This window comes from Syngnathus typhle, linkage group LG7 (genome assembly GCF_033458585.1).
Source record: "Syngnathus typhle isolate RoL2023-S1 ecotype Sweden linkage group LG7, RoL_Styp_1.0, whole genome shotgun sequence".
Taxonomy (NCBI): domain Eukaryota; kingdom Metazoa; phylum Chordata; class Actinopteri; order Syngnathiformes; family Syngnathidae; genus Syngnathus; species Syngnathus typhle.
In genome coordinates this window covers 7,417,419-7,434,906 of record NC_083744.1, presented here as the reverse complement: position 1 = coordinate 7,434,906, position 17,488 = coordinate 7,417,419, and the positions used below count along the sequence as shown (strand labels likewise).

Genomic DNA, 17,488 nt, shown 5'->3' with positions numbered 1-17,488 from the left:
TTTCCCCCATTGGTGTAAATGGGATATAAATAGGTCCTCTCCCTCTTCTGTATTAAGACACCGGTTCCATTTCTGTAAAATAGTGAGCGACATGTGTCTGGTGTTCAGATTCCTATAAATAGTTTTCTTTCATTTCCATACTTTCCTTCCTTCAAGCAATCACAGGGGGGGTCTCAGTTTGCCGATGGTTCTGACACATGACCTTTACAAAAGATGCGTGGCATAAAAATGCGACATCATGCAGCACAAGAAATTGATTTATAGTTGGTGTATTGTTTGAGTTTTTTCTGATGAGTTTGTCATACAAATATTTACTTTTATTATGACATTTCAAGAGTGTTGCGCAGAACAGCAGACCTCAGAGCACGTGGTAACATCTTGCCCCATTTATTGTCATCCTAATGCGCCGCGTGGTGTGACATTTGTGGACATGACCTTGCTGGAAAAAAAAAAAAAAAAAAAAAAAAAAGAGTTGAAAATAAATCAAGAGATCACTGAAAATGCATCAAGTAAATATTTCATTCATATTTATTTATATTATAAGATTTATTTATGAAGATTGTGTTTTATTTGAAAAGCTACTACCTTGGTAACGTGCCCAAATTCTAAATCCCAATGTTTATGTTCTTTAGAGTATCCTTTTGCAGCTATGTAAAACATTTTAATGTGTTTCCAGGGAAAGTATTTGAGGAAGTGAAGTGGCAACGTAAGGGTTACAATCTAAAAATAGTCACCCTTTCTGAAAAGGTTGTAGTCGCTCCTCTCTGTCTTCCACTGAATCTGTGAAAGCAAGAATTGGGCAAAGGTGGCCACTGCGGCTATGTGCTTATTCTCAACACTGATCTTCTGCTGGATTGGTGTCAAAAAATTCATCGTGTTACTGATCAAGAGAGATTGTTGTTGTGAATCTGCTTGTAACTTTTTCTAAATTCCCTTCATAAATAGTCTCGAATGAGAACTGCAGTCTGTTGAGAATGTCTCAATTCCAACTGGAGACAAAAGTTCTATTTACAAATGATGGGGAGATGAGCAGCAGCTGCGATGCAAGATATCTGAAAATGGAAACTGCTCCCTGGGGGTTGTCGCTGGTTATTTTTGTGGTTTTCATTATTTATTTCCCACTTTTAGTTTACTGCAGACGAAAGCATATGTGGGCCAAAAATCATGCATTGGATGACGACTGCCGACGTCACTCACGACTCCCGTGTTCATCAGTGTGTCTGATGCAGTGAGATCTGCTAGCTAATCTTCAATTACCATAGCATGACATTTTCATCAATACAAAACAGTGAGAAGTGAACATTCATTCTTGTGACAATGTTTTCTCACATCACTCCACAAACTTGACATGGAGCACCACTCCTAACTTCAAGATGTCGCGTTTCAGGACCAAGGGGAAATATTCCTGCAGTAGTTTTTTGGAGGGGCAGGTTAAGGGTTGATTGTTTGATTTCCACTGTCGTCATGTTCATTTTGTCATTGATATGAGAAAGACTTTGTGATTGGTAGCTAGGTCAAACTGCACATTTTTGGTCTGTATGATGCTTATTCATGCCGAAAATCCACAGAAGAGGTGAAAATTTGGTTGTTTCCTTTCCTTTCATTTTTCTTTTTTTGCAAATGAATCCTCTAAATGACAATATTTGTAAATGGAATTTGTCAATTATGTTGTCAGCTGTTTGTAGAATAAAACAAAACAAAAAAATATGATTGTAGTTGACAAAATCAGAGAAACAAAATTTTCCACTCGTTTTTTAAAACGAGCAAATTCCCACTAATAAATTCCAATTGTGTTTCCTACCATTGATGTCAATGGAAAGATCCAACTAGTAGTTTTTTTTTCCAAGAAACATCTTGTCCTCTAGGACTAAGACGGCAATCACAGGTGAGAAATCACTGTTGTCATTAACAATTGCACCGCCTTAGACATCAAGTGTTTGGATGGCGAGTAAAGTGATCAGTTCCAGTCTCGTGGGAAAAGACCAGCGGTCAGCGGATTAATTATTAAACGTGGGTGGATGGTGGTGGTTACTTTTCACCAGGAGGGAGATGTGCTGGTTGGAGGGAAACTCACCATGAAAAAAAAAAAAAAGCAAATGCCATGAAAGCCTTGACATCCTGGAAGAATCTGTCTGATTTACCTGTTCCTTGCAGGAGCTGAGAACATCACTGTTCTCATTAGAAACAGCTTCTGTGCTGTCTCATAGCAACCTAAAAATAGAGATGTCCTTATTAGGCTCCATGGCTGTGATGGCTGCTACAAGTTTCAACCTCTTTAATTGTGCAGTAAACAGGTAAAATATTTCTCCTTGCTTTCAGTGGATGGTATAAGTTGACTGATGTGAACTTTATTTGTTTCGTAGCTGAAAAATACTGCATATAAATTGAAAAACATTTTTTTTTTACAATATTGAAAAGGAATCTGTAAGTAGGTGAGTAGGGTGTTGAACTGCATGGAAGGGGTCGACTGTACATTGCTTACTTACGTTCTCCTTTTTGTGACTTACATACGGTAGATGGTGGAAAGGGTTGTCATAGCAGCAGAGCTGGCTTGCTCATTAGGTAATATGCAACTGCTGAAGGCGCCACAGGAGGTGCCGCAAAATTGGGAAAGAATCCTGGCTGTAATTAAACGTAAACTAGTAACTGTATTAGAATGGGAAATATATAGCATAGATTCAAATGTCGAAATCTCAGCCGTTTATTGTGTTGATGAAGTGATTGTTTCTGAGTAATTAGCTTCAACATGGTAAGCTAATCACTAAATGAACTTTAGTGAACCCGTGAATGTTTTATTTCTGTATCTTCACCACATGGATGGATCTTAACTGATTTCATTTGTTTATTTCAGTAAGTAGATAATCAACATTCATTACAAATTCATTTCATGTTATGTTTTCACATGACTTGTCGAAAAGGGAAACGGGTTGAAGCAATTCTGCTTATTTAGAGCCGTCCCAATTTTAAGAATTTACATGATAACAAATTTATAGAACGTTTGTCGGGATTAAACCTATATTCAGTTTGGTGTTTCATTATTTGTTGTATTTACATTTGACTCATTAATGTTTTTCTTCCTTTGGTATTCAGTCAATTTTGTATTAATTTCTACCCATTTACATACTATTAGATTTTTACTTTTATTGTGTATCGTGTTACAGTTCAAATTGTCACAAGCATGTTAATCGTTTTGAGCTTTATATTGCTGTCGTGCACAATACTATAATTATAATGCTTCATAACTTAGCCTTCTCACGTGCCATGTTAAACTGCAGTTTACAGTTTCTTTACGTTTCACTGTAATGACTAAAAAGTTGCATCAACATTAAAATAATGAAAAAAAATACTCAGTATATTCAATCATAGTGGACATTTAACTTTTGGTTTTTCATTTTTTTAGATTAAATTGTATCTTATAATTTAACTTGGATGACATATTTGACGATGCATGTTAAAAAGCATGCAACCATTCATTTGAAGGAAAGCAATTTTTATTTTAAACAAGAAGTAGGAAAAACATATTTTCATTTTTGAGCTGTTTGATTATTATCAACAAATAAATGACTGCTTACAGTCATGGTGAGTCTATCTCTCAACTTAGGTTACTAAAATGCTACCAGCTAAGGGCGCCATTACACTGCACTATAGTTATTGAAGCGTTTAATTATTCCATGGTACTAATGATAATAAAGAGCCATCAAGTGTTGTTGAAGTTTTACTGTGTATGAAGCCAGAATGCTGCTACCTATATCTAAACGTGTTCGCGCGCACGCGCACTCTCACACACACTCAAAAGAACAAGATACCACTTAATGATTTGTCATATCATTTATCATTTGAAACTACTCCTTTCATTTACAAATCTCCTCCCTCTTTTAGAATCTAATATGCACGCAGTGAGCATTTCCATGTCAACAGTGCCTCCTCAGTGTGTGCGCGGGTGTTTTGTGCGCGCACGCGTGTGCGCTGTGGATGCGCGGCTCATGCACAGAGGTTCTCGTCAGACGCACGTTTATTTTGGGTGCGCTCTGACGTCAAGAGCGCACACGTTTCATTCAACAGGCTAAGAAAGTAAGTTATTTATAACCCGCAGCGTCTCCAGGTTGCTCTCCTTGAGTGCGCACCAAGAGCAATCCAAAGCATCCTCCTCAAAAATCCCGCGTGAACTTTGTGTTTTGAATCGAGACATTATCTCCTCGTTTTTCTATCCTGCTCAGACGCAGCATGTGAGCATGCATGGGAAGCCTGTTTTCTAACCAGGTAAGACAAATTTACTATTATAATAAGACATAACACATGCAATGCAATATGCCATTGGACGTACGAGTAACCAACCCTCTCAGCATTTAAATGAATACCGTAGCCTACTTAATATTCCACTAGGCAATAACCACGTCTTGGTTAAATAAATTAGCTCTATAAATATATGTATAAAAAGATGGAATGCGTGGGTAATATGCCCAACTAGAATTTACTGCTCAGTGCTTTTTTTCTTCTTCACTTAATGATTTTAGCTGCAGATTTCATGTATTCTCGTTACTGTTGTGATCGAATCGGTTGAGTTGGCATCATCACTCCGTTTATGGCTCTCATCGATACCGCCCTTCAATGAAAACAAGACTCGAGTTCACACTTTGAAATAATGTGCAGTTATGGTCGTATCATCTGTGCCATTTATCAGAGTAATGTTGTGACAGACTGCCACCTGCTGGTGATTCATCAGGAGGGCATATTTTTGTTGTGTTCTATATTGTGTTTACATTTCATATTTATCGTGTTTCTTTCTTTCCCCCAAAGCTGTAAAGTCCACACAGAGAATAGCTGTGACTGTCAGGGTGATGGCTGACATTCTAGAGCTACGTACAGACGGGAACTCGCTCCTGAAAGCGGTGTGGCTCCGACGCTTGAGGCTCACCAGACTCCTCCTGGAAGGCGGCGCGTATATCAATGAGAGCAATGAACGCGGCGAGACGCCTCTCATGGTGGCCTGCATGTCGACGCACAGTGACCAGCAGAGTGTGAGTAAGTCTAAGCTGGTCAAATATTTGTTGGACAACCAGGCTGACCCCAACATACAAGACAAAGGAGGTCGGACCGCCCTGATGCACGCCTGCATCCACAAGGCGGGACACGAGGTGGTGGACCATCTGCTAAGCAACGGGGCGGATCCCAGCCTGGAGGACAGAGGTGGCGCCTCGGCGCTGGTTTACGCCATCAATGCAGATGAAAAGCAAACGCTGAAGCTGCTTCTGGATACTTGCAAAGCCAAAGGCAAAGAGGTTATTATAATCACCACTGATAAGTCGCCATCTGGCACCAAAACCACCAAACAGTACCTAAATGTCCCGCCGTCTCCAGAGCTGGTTGATAAGTCCTCGCCGGCATATTGCACCTCACCTTCTGATATCATCGTCACTGCATCTCCTACAATTGAGCAAGAGCAACAAAATACCGTCTTCAGCTTCCAAACAAAGTTGAAAACGTCCTGCTCGGCCAACAAACTGGCAAACGGGCCCGCATCGCCCACACGGCGGCCCACGAGCCACAAGCGAGCGCGTTTACCTCAGCTGAAGCGTCTGCAGTCGGAGCCGTGGGGACTGATAGCGCCCTCCGTGTTGGCCGAACGGGCGAGTAGCCACGACGAAAGCAAGAAGGCCAGCTCGAACGAGGAAATGGTGGCAGGCTTGAACGGCCTGACCCTGAGCAAAAGGGCCACTTTATCTCGGCAGAGCAGCGTGGATGGCAAGGAGATCGCTTTACCACTGGTGGGCGAGCAAGGCTGCAAAATAACAACCTCGCTGTCGGTTCCCCCAACCTCAAAAGCAGCCTACGAAAGATCATTGGGCCAGCACCAGCCTCTGGCACGACGCAGCACCGTGCCCACCGAGCAGGAGTGCGCCAACGTCGGACATCCCAGTCTGCGAGACACTATGCACAAACGGCGACTCGGGAACGACCACTACGACTCCGACTCCCAGCTCTACTCCGACTCCGTCATGCTGGACTCCCCCAAGGTGCCAGTGGAGCGACGGAAAATGAACACCTCACCTCTGGCCATACTGACCAGCTCCAGAGAGTCCCTGGACAGCAACACCAGCACGTCCTCACCCAGCACCGTCCGCCGGCGTCCGCCAGGCCTCTTGGAGAGGAGAGGCTCTGGCACCCTGCTTCTCGATTACATCTCCCACACAAGGCCGGGCCACCTGCCCCCTCTCAATGTCAACCCCAACCCTCCCATTCCTGACATTGGCGCCAGTAGCAAGACTTTGGCCAGCGGGACTCGATCCTTAGCTCCAGTAGCACCTAGCACACCAAAGAGAGGTGGACCCAAGTGCAAGAAGAAGCTTGTGAGAAGACATTCTATGCAAGTGGAGCAGATGAAGCAGCTGTCTGACTTTGAGGAGCTTGCTCATCAGTGACTAAGGGTGTTTATGCAGCATTTTTAGTGTTTACTGCCTACATTGTCAGCAAGTGCATCCATGAGTTCAGTGGTGTAGACTCACAGGCGTATAGATGTTGAATAACAAACTGGAAAAAGTTCCAATTGAGCAATATAGATAGATTTCCTCCTTGTGCCGCTTCCCACCTTGAGGATTCTCTTTTGACATCATGTCTGCTTTAAATGTATTACCGTTTTGAATGTAAATGACAATGACAAATGATGACACACACACACACACACACACACACACACACACACACACACAAGAGATCTCGTGACGTAACATGCAGGGACAATTCTTGATCCCTTTGTAGCCAGCGGGCCGCTAGAGTGCACTTTGTCCATATGTAATTAGCATTAACGACGGGCTTTACTCTGGAGTCGAGATGTAGCGTTGGGTTACAAGTTTGATTTTGTAGCAAAATTGTGCAAAGTGCCTTCAAGATTGATTGAAGATTGGGGTGGAAAGAATCGCTATACATTTGATGTATTAAAAACAATTTGTAACAAAAAAGGCTTAACCAAAATGTGTTTCATTTCATCAATACCGTTGGCCTCACACGGAGTGAATAATGTGTCTTTAAAAAAAGCAGGTGGTGTGGTATTAAATTAGCACTTTGAGATTTCTCTGAATCTTACTCCACTGCGCGGCCACTGCGCGGCCACTGCGCGGCCAATTCTAGTAACAAGTGACGACCCGATATCTCGACTTCCTCGTTAGTATAGTGGACAGTATCTCCGCCTGTCACGCGGAAGACCGGGGTTCGATTCCCCGACGGGGAGTACTTTTCTTTATGTGAACTAGCGTTGGGTATGCTGTCTACCAAAGTGTGTGTTAACCTGTGTTTGCAGGAGAGTTATTACGTAACTGCAGTGGTTTTTGTGTGACAGTTTGTGTTAACTGCAGGCAGTGGAATTCCACTCCATTAACTGAATTATAAATTAATTATTTAATTAGTTTGCTCATTTATTGCTACATATTCGCAACAGAAATGGTGCCTCATCGGAATTGAAGTGAACTATGATGTTGGTAGGATTTGGAGTTTGGAGAGCACACTGCACAGAGCTGGTTGAGACTTCACTTCACAAATATATCTGCAACTAACACAATTGTGTGGGCTTTTCATATAAAAATCTGAATAACTATGTTTACAGGTCCTCTCTATTTTAGCAACTCCGGCGGACATAGTCTTGGGGTTATGGAGACGCGCCAAGTGCCTCACCACGATAAAGTAGTGAACACTTCGAGACACACGCACACACTAAGTTATTCCCAAAATATCTCTCTCCCCGTCGGGGAATCGAACCCCGGTCTTCCGCGTGACAGGCGGAGATACTGTCCACTATACTAACGAGGAGTACTTCTTTGTTGTAAGGCCTAGTGTCAGTGCGCAGTGGAAGTGGCAGCTACCCTGCAGGTAAAGGTACACAATGACACTGTCATACCAAAGAGTTCTCCAGTGTAGTTATCACATTCGCCTAACACGCACATGTGAAAATGGCCCGGCGCCAGTCCGTGATGCCACTCTTTGCAAGATGGCTCCCACTACGCAGTCAGACAAGTTTTCGTAGCGTAGTGGTTATCACGTTCGCCTCACACGCGAAAGGTCCCCGGGTGGAAACAAGCTATTTTGAACCTTTTTGTCAGCACAATTGAAAAATTTGTCTCCGGTGCCAGTCCGTGATACGACTTTTTGCAAGACGGCTCCCAATACGCAGTTAGGTGAGTTTCCGTAGTGTAGTGGTAATCATATTAGCTTCGCACGCGAAAGGACTCCGGTTCGAAACCGAGTGGAAACAAGCTATTTTGAACCTTTTAGTTAGCACATTTGAAAAATTCGTCTGGCGCCAGTCCGTGATGCCACTTTTTGCAAGACGGCTCTCATGCAACAGTCAGGGAAGTTTCCATAGTGTAGTGTAGTGGCCATGTGCATGGTTTTGTCAGGCCTTTTGAAAAATTCGTCTGGCGCCAGTCCGTGATGCGACTTTTTGCAAGACGGCACCATCTACATGGTCAGACAAGTTTCCATAGTGTAGTGGTTATCACGTTCGCCTCACACGCGAAAGGTCCCTGGTTCGAAACCGGGTGGAAACAAGCTATTTTGAACCTTTTTGTCAGCACATTTGAAAAATTCGTCTGGCGCCAGTCCGTGATGCCACTTTTTGCAAGACGGCTCTATGCAACAGTCAGGGACGTTTCCATAGTGTAGTGGTTATCACGTTCGCCTAACGCGCGAAAGGTCCCCGGCTCGAAACCGGGTGGAAACAAGCCATGTGCATGGTTTTGTCAGGCCTTTTGAAAAATTCGTCTGGCGCCAGTCCGTGATGCGACTTTTTGCAAGACGGCACCCTCTACACGGTCAGACAAGTTTTCATAGTATAGTGGTTATCACGTTTGCCTCACACGCGAAAGGTCCCCGGTTCGAAACCGGGTGGAAACAAGCTATTTTGAACCTTTTTGTCAGCACATTTGAAAAATTAGTCTGGCGCCAGTCCGTGATGCCACTTATTGCAAGACGGCTCTCATGCAACAGTCAGGGAAGTTTCCATAGTGTAGTGGTTATCACGTTCGCCTAATGCGCGAAAGGTCCCCGGCTCGAAACCGGGTGGAAACAAGCCATGTGCATGGTTTTGTCAGGCCTTTTGAAAAATTCGTCTGGCGCCAGTCCGTGATGCGACTTTTTGCAAGACGGCACCCTCTTCACAGTCAGACAAGTTTCCATAGTGTAGTGGTTATCACATTCGCCTTACACGCGGAAGGTCCCCGGTTCGAAACCGTGTGGAAACAAGCTATTTTGAACCTTTTTGTCAGCACATTTGAAAAATTTGTCTCCGGTGCCAGTCCGTGATACGACTTTTTGCAAGACCGCTCCCAATATGCAGTTAGGTGAGCTTCCATAGTGTAGTGGTTATCACGATAGCTTCACACGCGAAAGGACTCCGGTTCGAAACCGAGTGGAAACAAGCTATTTTGAACCTTTTAGTTAGCACATTTGAAAAATTCGGCTGGCGCCAGTCCGTGATGCCACTTTTTGCAAGACGGCACCCTCCACACGGTCAGACAAGTTTCCATAGTGTAGTGGTTATCACGTTCGCCTTACGCGCGAAAGGTCCCCGGTTCGAAACCGTGTGGAGACAAGCTATTTTGAACCTTTTTGTCAGCACATTTGAAAGATTCGTCTGGCGCCAGTCCGTGATGCCACTTTTTGCAAGACGGCTCTCATGCAACAGTCAGGGAAGTTTCCATAGTGTAGTGGTTATCACGTTCGCCTAACGCGCGAAAGGTCCCCGGCTCGAAACCGGGTGGAAACAAGCCATGTGCATGGTTTTGTCAGGCCTTTTGAAAAATTCGTCTGGCGCCAGTCCGTGATGCGACTTTTTGCAAGACGGCACCCTCTTCACGGTCAGACAAGTTTCCATAGTGTAGTGGTTATCACGTTCGCCTTACACGCGAAAGGTCCCCGGTTCGAAACCGGGTGGAAACAAGCTATTTTGAACCTTTTTGTCAGCACATTTGAAAAATTTGTCTCCGGTGCCAGTCCGTGATACGACTTTTTGCAAGACGGCTCCCAATACGCAGTTAGGTGAGTTTCCATAGTGTAGTGGTTATCATGATAGCTTCACACGCGAAAGGACTCCGGTTCGAAACCGAGTGGAAACAAGTTATTTTGAACCTTTTAGTTAGCACATTTGGAAAATTTGTCTGGCGCCAGTCCATGATGCCACTTTTTGCAAGACGGCTCTCATGCAACAGTCAGGGAAGTTTCCATAGTGTAGTGGTTATCACGTTCGCCTAACGCGCGAAAGGTCCCCGGCTCAAAACCGGGTGGAAACAAGCCATGTGCATGGTTTTGTCAGGCCTTTTGAAAAATTCGTCTGGCGCCAGTCCGTGATGCGACTTTTTGCAAGACGGCACCATCTACACGGTCAGACAAGTTTCCATAGTGTAGTGGTTATCACGTTCGCCTCACACGCGAAAGGTCCCTGGCTCGAAACCGGGTGGAAACAAGCTATTTTGAACCTTTTTGTCAGCACATTTGAAAAATTCGTCTGGCGCCAGTCCGTGATGCCACTTTTTGCAAGACGGCTCTCATTCAACAGTCAGGGAAGTTTCCATAGTGTAGTGGTTATCACGTTAGCTTAACACGCGAAAGGTCCCCGGCTCGAAACCGGGTGGAAACAAGCCATGTGCATGGTTTTGTCAGGCCTTTTGAAAAATTCGGCTGGCGCCAGTCCGTGATGCGACTTTTTGGAAGACGGCACCCTCTACACGGTCAGACAAGTTTCCATAGTGTAGTGGTTATCACGTTTGCCTCACACGCGAAAGGTCCCCGGTTCGAAACCGGGTGGAAACAAGCTATTGTGAACCTTTTTGTCAGCACATTTGAAAGATTCGTCTGGCGCCAGTCCGTGATGCCACTTTTTGCAAGACGGCTCTCATGGAACAGTCAGGGAAGTTTCCATAGTGTAGTGGTTATCACGTTCGCCTAACGCGCGAAAGGTCCCCGGCTCGAAACCGGGTGGAAACAAGCCATGTGCGTGGTTTTGTCAGGCCTTATGAAAAAGTCGTCTGGCGCCAGTCCGTGATGCGACTTTTTGCAAAACGGCACCCTCTACACGGTCAGACAAGTTTCCATAGTGTAGTGGTTATCACATTCGCCTCACACGCGAAAGGTCCCCGGTTCGAAACCGGGTGGAAACAAGCCATGTGCGTGGTTTTGTCAGGCCTTATGAAAAAGTCGTCTGGCGCCAGTCCGTGATGCCACTTTTTGGAAGACGGCACTCGTGAGACAGTCAGGACACTGTCCATAGTGTAGTGGTTATCACGTTCCCCTCACACGCGAAAGGTCCCCGGGTGGAAACTAGCCTGAATAACACTGTTGATCTGCTTATATTGGGCCTTGTGTAGCTATTTTATTTTAGTTAACAGAGCTCTGAACGGTAATAAATGAGAAGTGGAGTGGCAAAACCTACATCCTTTTTGTCCTATTATGACACAAATGGATTAACTTTCATTTCGCATCGTATGCTTTGCATGTTTGATATGTTTGCGTGGGGCTTTGGGGTAATTTAAATTCAAATAAATAACGATGTTGTGAAAAATCTTACATTTATTATTGTCTACAAACTTAAAAACGTGACATATTACAGTAGTCGTAAGATTTCAGAACGCGTCGCAACCAAACTACCTTTTCTCAGCCAATCAGACAATCCCTAATAGGCATTTGTACCGCCCACTGCTAAATCGTTTGTTTTTGTTGACACGCTACCAAAGACGAGATCCGATAGCACACATTTCACAACCCATTTTTTTTTCACTCATACTTTTCTTCTATTCACTTTACTATGAGCTACTATGGTTGCGTAAACAAAACTCATAATGACTCATTTGGTGTGTTCTCACTTCAGGACGACCAAAGCTACATATATTGGCTGCGGTAATTTATTTTGCCCACTAGGTGGAAGTATTAACCACAGAACAAAGTAATGAAATGTGCCAGACAAAACACCTCTACGTTTATCCATCAAAAGTGGAAGCCAATGCTAAGAAATTGGTAAGTTAAAGCGTTTTTTGATTTTTTTAAATCACACTGCAGTATGACCCGGTTTTCATGTGAAAAAATCTATCTGTCAAAGCAAAGACATACTTAATTGAAAATGATGAACTAGCCTTTAATGCCAGCAGGGGGAGGAGAAACAAAAGTCCGCTTCTCTTGAAGTGTCCCCCAAATTCACAAAATGGACAAACAAAGAAAATATTATTCATAAATTAGAATGTACAAAAGTGTTTGCAACATTTATTATTACTCTCATGGTCACGAAATTGTTTTCTTCTTTTTTTTAACCTTTTCACCACACTTGGTCTATTTTGTAATCACTGATGGGGAGTTGTTGGCTTCTTCTCACTTATCTTATGGCACAAAAAAGGAAAATACAAGCAGAAAACAACATTTGAGTACTTTCACGGTAACGTAACCAATGCAAAGTAATTTTGTGTTGTCTGCTGCACCCAAAGATCAGTTGTAAAATATTTTACTGGCAAAACAATGAGAAAAAAAAATCAATTCAGCAGTGTCTTGGAACTTGAAAAACTCATGTTGGCGCGCGGCGCTCATAGTAGGTCAAGAGCTCCATTCAATTTGCAAATCGCCAAGTTGTCTGTCTGCCGGCCTGTCTGTCTGTCCGTCTGTCCATCTATTGAGCCATGTGCTGTACATTTCATATCTATATGCATACACATATGTACTCTATCTACGGATCAACTATCCATCCATCCATCCATCCATCCATCCATCCATCCATCCATCCATCCATCCATCCATCCATCCATCCATCCATCCATCCATCCATCCATCCATCCATCCATCCATCCATCCATCCATCCATCCATCCACCCATCCATCCATCCATCCATCCATCCATCCATCCATCATCCATCCATCCATCAATCTATCACTATCTATAATTCACTCTATTTATGGCCCTTGTGATTGGATCCAAACATTATATTGGGGCACACTCATCTACATCCGCCCTGATATTATTAATGTCCCCCCGAAGAAGGCCATAGCTGAGCTGATGAGATGAGATGAGATGAAATGAGACGATACACTTTATTGATCCCCAAGGGGGGAATACATCTGTCAGAGGCGGGAGGCAACAAAAATGAAATGAAGCAGACACATTGTTGTGGCATAACCAAAACCAAACAGGAAAGGTCCTCACAAACTGAGAGGCCACATGAAGAGTTATGTTAGCTACACCTGCATAAGGACATTATAATATCAGTATACAAAAGCAGAATATGCTAATAATCATTTATAAATATTTAAAAGTGTCTTTAATGTGTTTACAGCTGTACGTTTGCCTGATTTCAATACAAATGGCAACATATTTAAAAATAACCCTCTCAGTATGATGCACTTTTGCAAGCTAAAACCACAAATACATGCATTACAATAATGATTGCCTCAGTCATCACTAAGCTTTACTATATGCAGCTCTCATGTTGAATTCTGCATATATTTAAGAAAGCGTCCGGTTTGGGTGTATTATTTTTATGCGCATTTGAATGAAAGAAGGCAAAAAAAACCCACAACTATAACATTTAGCCATTCCAAACATGAATCCCATCCCCCAAAAATGTAATGTATCATATATTTATTTTATGTATGTAATGACACGCCTGACACAAACCTTGCTTCCTTTTTGTATGACATCGCCATCATCATCACACGCTACCATATACTAGCATACGTGTTTATGTATTTTTTTATAATGTTTGTTTGTCAAAGAATATAAATGCGTATTGACTGTCCATCCGCAGCTTTATGCCCGCCAGCACAATACAATGTAATCCAATGCAAGACCCCCATCAAATATTGGTAATAATGTTCAGTTTTGATTGGCCCTGTCAGAAAGGTATCGAGATAACAATATATTTTTATTATTGTAGCTGAGCTGTAGTTGGCTGTTGAGTGTATTGCATCACCCTGAGCGCTACCTTTAGAATATTGAATATGTTCAACTGTTGTATATTGTACCACGTCGCTATATATGGACTGCTGTACCACTTGCCATATTATACACACCACACACAGCGTTCCAAATTATTACTGCAAGTAAATCAAATAAGCATTTGAATGTTTGTCTTTCTGGATAAATTTATTCATGTCTTTCCTCTGATCGCTGGCTGGATATTGCATCAATCTCAGATACATTTGAAAGCGTGTGACTGAGAAAACAGGCTAAATGGCTGAATTTTTTTTTTTTTTTTGTCTCCTGCTGCAGTTTGAATGCAAAAAAAAAAATGTCATACCAGGTGAAGTGCTTAAAAGATAAGGCAGAAAGCTGGCTGTAATTTATATTCCAGCCTGTAAGTTGATTAAAAAAATAGACATAATGTAAATTGGGACATAGATAGTCATGTTGATGATTGTTGATGATGATTCATGGAACAACTAAGTGTTTTCTTGGCTGGATGTAAAGCATTCGTTACTGTAGACAAAATTATACTGTTTATGTGCAACAGATCTTAATAGATTTACTCATTAATTCTAAAGAGGAGCATATCGGTCTGATATATATGTATTCTCTAATATTCCCATTCAAAGGTTAGGTCAGTTCAGGTTGAACCCACCTCCCTCACCTTTGGATCTGGTTTGCATTCATCATCTCGATGCCCCCAAAGTGTGGGATGAAAAATGAGGCGGCTGTAATAAATTACTTGGTGTTGAGGGAAAAAAAAGAAGAAGAATTTTACATACAGTCAAATGTGTGTGGAATTTGTTTTGGTGTTGGTAGGCATACAACAGTGGTGGATTTCCTGCAAGCTACGGTGTTTGTTATAAATACTATAATAAATGACGGTCACATAAATTCACGGAGGGTATAGCTTTCCATGGGAATGAATGGTAAATTTACGAGCTGAAAGTTTGCTCTTCACAGGGGATCTAAATATAGCAATGGGAAATATATTTTTGTGTAATCCTGACTAGATTTTCCTGTGTGTGTGTGTGCGTGTGTGTGTGTGTGTGTGTTTGGGGGGCTCATGCAATACTTTGAATGTGACTTTTGGGGTTGGGATGAGTAAGTCAAAATCAACATCACTGTTCTCCAATGAAATTATTGAGTGCACAATTAAATATTTAAAATTTGATGAAACTCTACTTGGACATAAATCTGCTAAAATGTCATGTCATGTAATCATATTAGTTTTTATGGATGTCTGCTTGTAACAAAACTAACTGTGTACATGTAGGTATGATACCTAATACTTTTCCATGAATTATTTTCTAAAATGTCCCCATCTCATTAATGTCCAAGAAACCTGATGGAAAATTACTGGAGATTGTCTCACTTTAATTGTACATACAAAAATAAAAGTTTGAATAAATGTTAATGAGACTAATGTAATATTTAAAAAAAATTAGAAGGGATTACATAAAGAAATTGGATTGCAGACTCTCAACATATCACTACAAGATGTTTGGAAATGCTCTTATCTTTCAACAGTGTCCACGTACGAAGGTACAGATAAGCCCAGAGGCTGACGTTTAAGAAATACTTGTATAAATGTAAAGCAGGCTGATGCTGAATGACCGTCGCCCTTGGTGGGGGTTGGGTGGATGGGTGACATTTTGAAACAGAATCAGGCAAAGCAAATTAATGGGGTGTATGTCTTTACCCCCTTCCCCCTTCTTTCTCTAACCCCCCCCCCCCCCCCCCCCCCCCCTTGGCTGCATGGCCTATCATCTATCTCTGGACGATGGTGGGGTTGTCATGTCGACCGGTACCCAAGTTACTATGACAACAGCTTACCAGGAAGCACTTGCTGGGGAGGTTATTCCCTCCTTGGGGATGGAGGAAGGACATTGGAGCACACACACACACACACACATGCACACACACACGTATATAAACATATATATTGTGTGTATAATATGCAAAGCAGTTCAAGAGTAACTTGGACGATATTGTTAACATAATAACATAATTGATTGAACTGATATTATATATTATATATTATTTCTGCACAGATTGTCTATCATCCAGGTAATGGGAATTTAAAAAGGTTTTATGGTGTCAATTGTATTTTTTGTAGTGTTTTTTCTTTTTTTTCCCAAAACATTCAGCCATTATTTAGGCAACTATATTATTAGGTTAATATGTCCTATATTAAGTGAAAAGGCATTACAACAATTTCCAAGCTGTGGACCTCTGTCTTTGAAAATATAGAAATATATGCATGTGCATGTGTGTGTGCGTACGTGCGAGTGTGAGGCAAGACAAAGATATGCTTGAATGGAGTAAGAGGTCAACTGTGAAGACACTTTTTGTATTTAGACTTCCTACTCCTGCACGGAAGACCACAACCTTCCTGGTACACATTGGGGGTCATGCCCGCGAGCTAAAAAGGGGGCAGGTGACAATAAAGCGCATCAGATGGGCCCAACGCTTTGTCATATAAATGTCACTGAGTCAAGTTTGGAATTATGCCTGAGGTGTGTGGGTGGGTGGGGGGGGGGGGGGCAATGCTTAATTGCCCCATTAGCGCTGCCAGGGTAAATTGGTGGAAGGTCTAAAATTGAAAGCAACAACAACCCCTGGCATTCATTCACCTGGGGGTACAGAAAAAGTGGGGGTACAGAAAAAGTGGTCGTCATGCAACAGTAAATGTAGACATTCTCAATAAAACACATTTACATGGCATCACAGTGTGCTCACCTTTTTTAAAGCATAAAAAATACAAATACATGAACTGTGAGTGTATGCAGTACAAAAAAATGACGTCAATTTTTCAAATGGAAATGAAAATTTAATAACTAGGATGCAATCATTTTTTAAACATCACTCACACAGGCATAATGTCAACCTGTAATGATTTTGACGTTTTCAAATAATTGGATTAAATGATTAAATTTGTTTTGGTTTTGCGTAAAAGTGGGTTTGCATCAAATGATAGACAGGCTAAACATAACTCACCTTTCGTCGGAATACTCGATTTTCTTATATATATTCTAATAATGTTCAGTATGTTTATTAATATTTTGATATTAAACTCACCATTACCTGTATTCCTTGATTGCTAAGGTCGAATTACATGCTTTATTTAATACAAGCAATAGCCCTTGAAGCTTTTGACTCAAAGTTACCAAGTATGGTTGGGTGCCACAGAAAGGATGAACACGGCACAACACATCACTGAAAGACGATAAAAGAAATACATGAATATAAATATAAGGATTATGGACACATACATGCACACACACTCAAACGCACTCACACTCATACACACGCACACACACGCACACGAATGTGCCTTTTTATTTAAGAGAAATCAATGAGAACAAGAACAACAACAAGAGGTGAAAAAACGCATAGACATAAAAACAAGTCATCTGATTTATGATTATGATACCTGCCGGCACGTGCCAAGCACACAATCACTTTGAAGCTTACTCAAATCATAAAACAATTATTGGATGAACAATAAACGTGGGTCAACTCTCACAGAGAACAGCTTTAATTGGCCAACGGATCAAT

At 42.0% G+C, this 17,488-nt stretch overlaps 1 protein-coding gene and 16 non-coding genes across 17 annotated transcripts; 16 read left to right on the top strand and 1 right to left on the bottom strand.

Moving 5' to 3' along the window:
• The first annotated feature begins 3,962 nt into the window (after nt 1–3,962).
• Nucleotides 3,963–6,912, top strand: ankrd34c (ankyrin repeat domain 34C). Its single transcript, XM_061283445.1, has 2 exons — nt 3,963–4,260; nt 4,798–6,912. The coding sequence occupies exon 2, from the start codon at nt 4,839–4,841 to the stop codon at nt 6,417–6,419; it is 1,581 nt and encodes a 526-aa protein (XP_061139429.1). The 5' UTR covers nt 3,963–4,260; nt 4,798–4,838; the 3' UTR covers nt 6,420–6,912.
• Nucleotides 6,913–7,153: 241 nt separating this feature from the next.
• trnad-guc (transfer RNA aspartic acid (anticodon GUC)) lies at nt 7,154–7,225 on the top strand. The gene has a single exon. It is a non-coding gene; the product is annotated as a tRNA-Asp (tRNA).
• A 503-nt stretch (nt 7,226–7,728) lies between these two features.
• Nucleotides 7,729–7,800, bottom strand: trnad-guc (transfer RNA aspartic acid (anticodon GUC)). The gene has a single exon. It is a non-coding gene; the product is annotated as a tRNA-Asp (tRNA).
• Nucleotides 7,801–8,464: 664 nt separating this feature from the next.
• trnav-cac (transfer RNA valine (anticodon CAC)) lies at nt 8,465–8,537 on the top strand. The gene has a single exon. It is a non-coding gene; the product is annotated as a tRNA-Val (tRNA).
• Nucleotides 8,538–8,637: 100 nt separating this feature from the next.
• Nucleotides 8,638–8,710, top strand: trnav-aac (transfer RNA valine (anticodon AAC)). Its single transcript has one exon. It is a non-coding gene; the product is annotated as a tRNA-Val (tRNA).
• Nucleotides 8,711–8,810: 100 nt separating this feature from the next.
• Nucleotides 8,811–8,883, top strand: trnav-cac (transfer RNA valine (anticodon CAC)). The gene has a single exon. It is a non-coding gene; the product is annotated as a tRNA-Val (tRNA).
• A 101-nt stretch (nt 8,884–8,984) lies between these two features.
• On the top strand, nt 8,985–9,057 carry trnai-aau (transfer RNA isoleucine (anticodon AAU)). The gene has a single exon. It is a non-coding gene; the product is annotated as a tRNA-Ile (tRNA).
• Nucleotides 9,058–9,157: 100 nt separating this feature from the next.
• Nucleotides 9,158–9,230, top strand: trnav-uac (transfer RNA valine (anticodon UAC)). Its single transcript has one exon. It is a non-coding gene; the product is annotated as a tRNA-Val (tRNA).
• Nucleotides 9,231–9,507: 277 nt separating this feature from the next.
• On the top strand, nt 9,508–9,580 carry trnav-uac (transfer RNA valine (anticodon UAC)). The gene has a single exon. It is a non-coding gene; the product is annotated as a tRNA-Val (tRNA).
• Nucleotides 9,581–9,681: 101 nt separating this feature from the next.
• Nucleotides 9,682–9,754, top strand: trnav-aac (transfer RNA valine (anticodon AAC)). The gene has a single exon. It is a non-coding gene; the product is annotated as a tRNA-Val (tRNA).
• Nucleotides 9,755–9,854: 100 nt separating this feature from the next.
• Nucleotides 9,855–9,927, top strand: trnav-uac (transfer RNA valine (anticodon UAC)). The gene has a single exon. It is a non-coding gene; the product is annotated as a tRNA-Val (tRNA).
• A 277-nt stretch (nt 9,928–10,204) lies between these two features.
• Nucleotides 10,205–10,277, top strand: trnav-aac (transfer RNA valine (anticodon AAC)). The gene has a single exon. It is a non-coding gene; the product is annotated as a tRNA-Val (tRNA).
• Nucleotides 10,278–10,377: 100 nt separating this feature from the next.
• On the top strand, nt 10,378–10,450 carry trnav-cac (transfer RNA valine (anticodon CAC)). Its single transcript has one exon. It is a non-coding gene; the product is annotated as a tRNA-Val (tRNA).
• A 101-nt stretch (nt 10,451–10,551) lies between these two features.
• On the top strand, nt 10,552–10,624 carry trnav-aac (transfer RNA valine (anticodon AAC)). The gene has a single exon. It is a non-coding gene; the product is annotated as a tRNA-Val (tRNA).
• A 100-nt stretch (nt 10,625–10,724) lies between these two features.
• trnav-cac (transfer RNA valine (anticodon CAC)) lies at nt 10,725–10,797 on the top strand. The gene has a single exon. It is a non-coding gene; the product is annotated as a tRNA-Val (tRNA).
• A 101-nt stretch (nt 10,798–10,898) lies between these two features.
• trnav-aac (transfer RNA valine (anticodon AAC)) lies at nt 10,899–10,971 on the top strand. The gene has a single exon. It is a non-coding gene; the product is annotated as a tRNA-Val (tRNA).
• Nucleotides 10,972–11,071: 100 nt separating this feature from the next.
• On the top strand, nt 11,072–11,144 carry trnav-cac (transfer RNA valine (anticodon CAC)). The gene has a single exon. It is a non-coding gene; the product is annotated as a tRNA-Val (tRNA).
• Nucleotides 11,145–17,488: the final 6,344 nt, after the last annotated feature.

Bases quoted from the DNA above. Each gene is read 5' to 3' on its own strand.
- ankrd34c (XM_061283445.1), top strand. From the start codon at position 4,839: ATGGCTGACATTCTAGAGCTACGTACAGACGGGAACTCGCTCCTGAAA.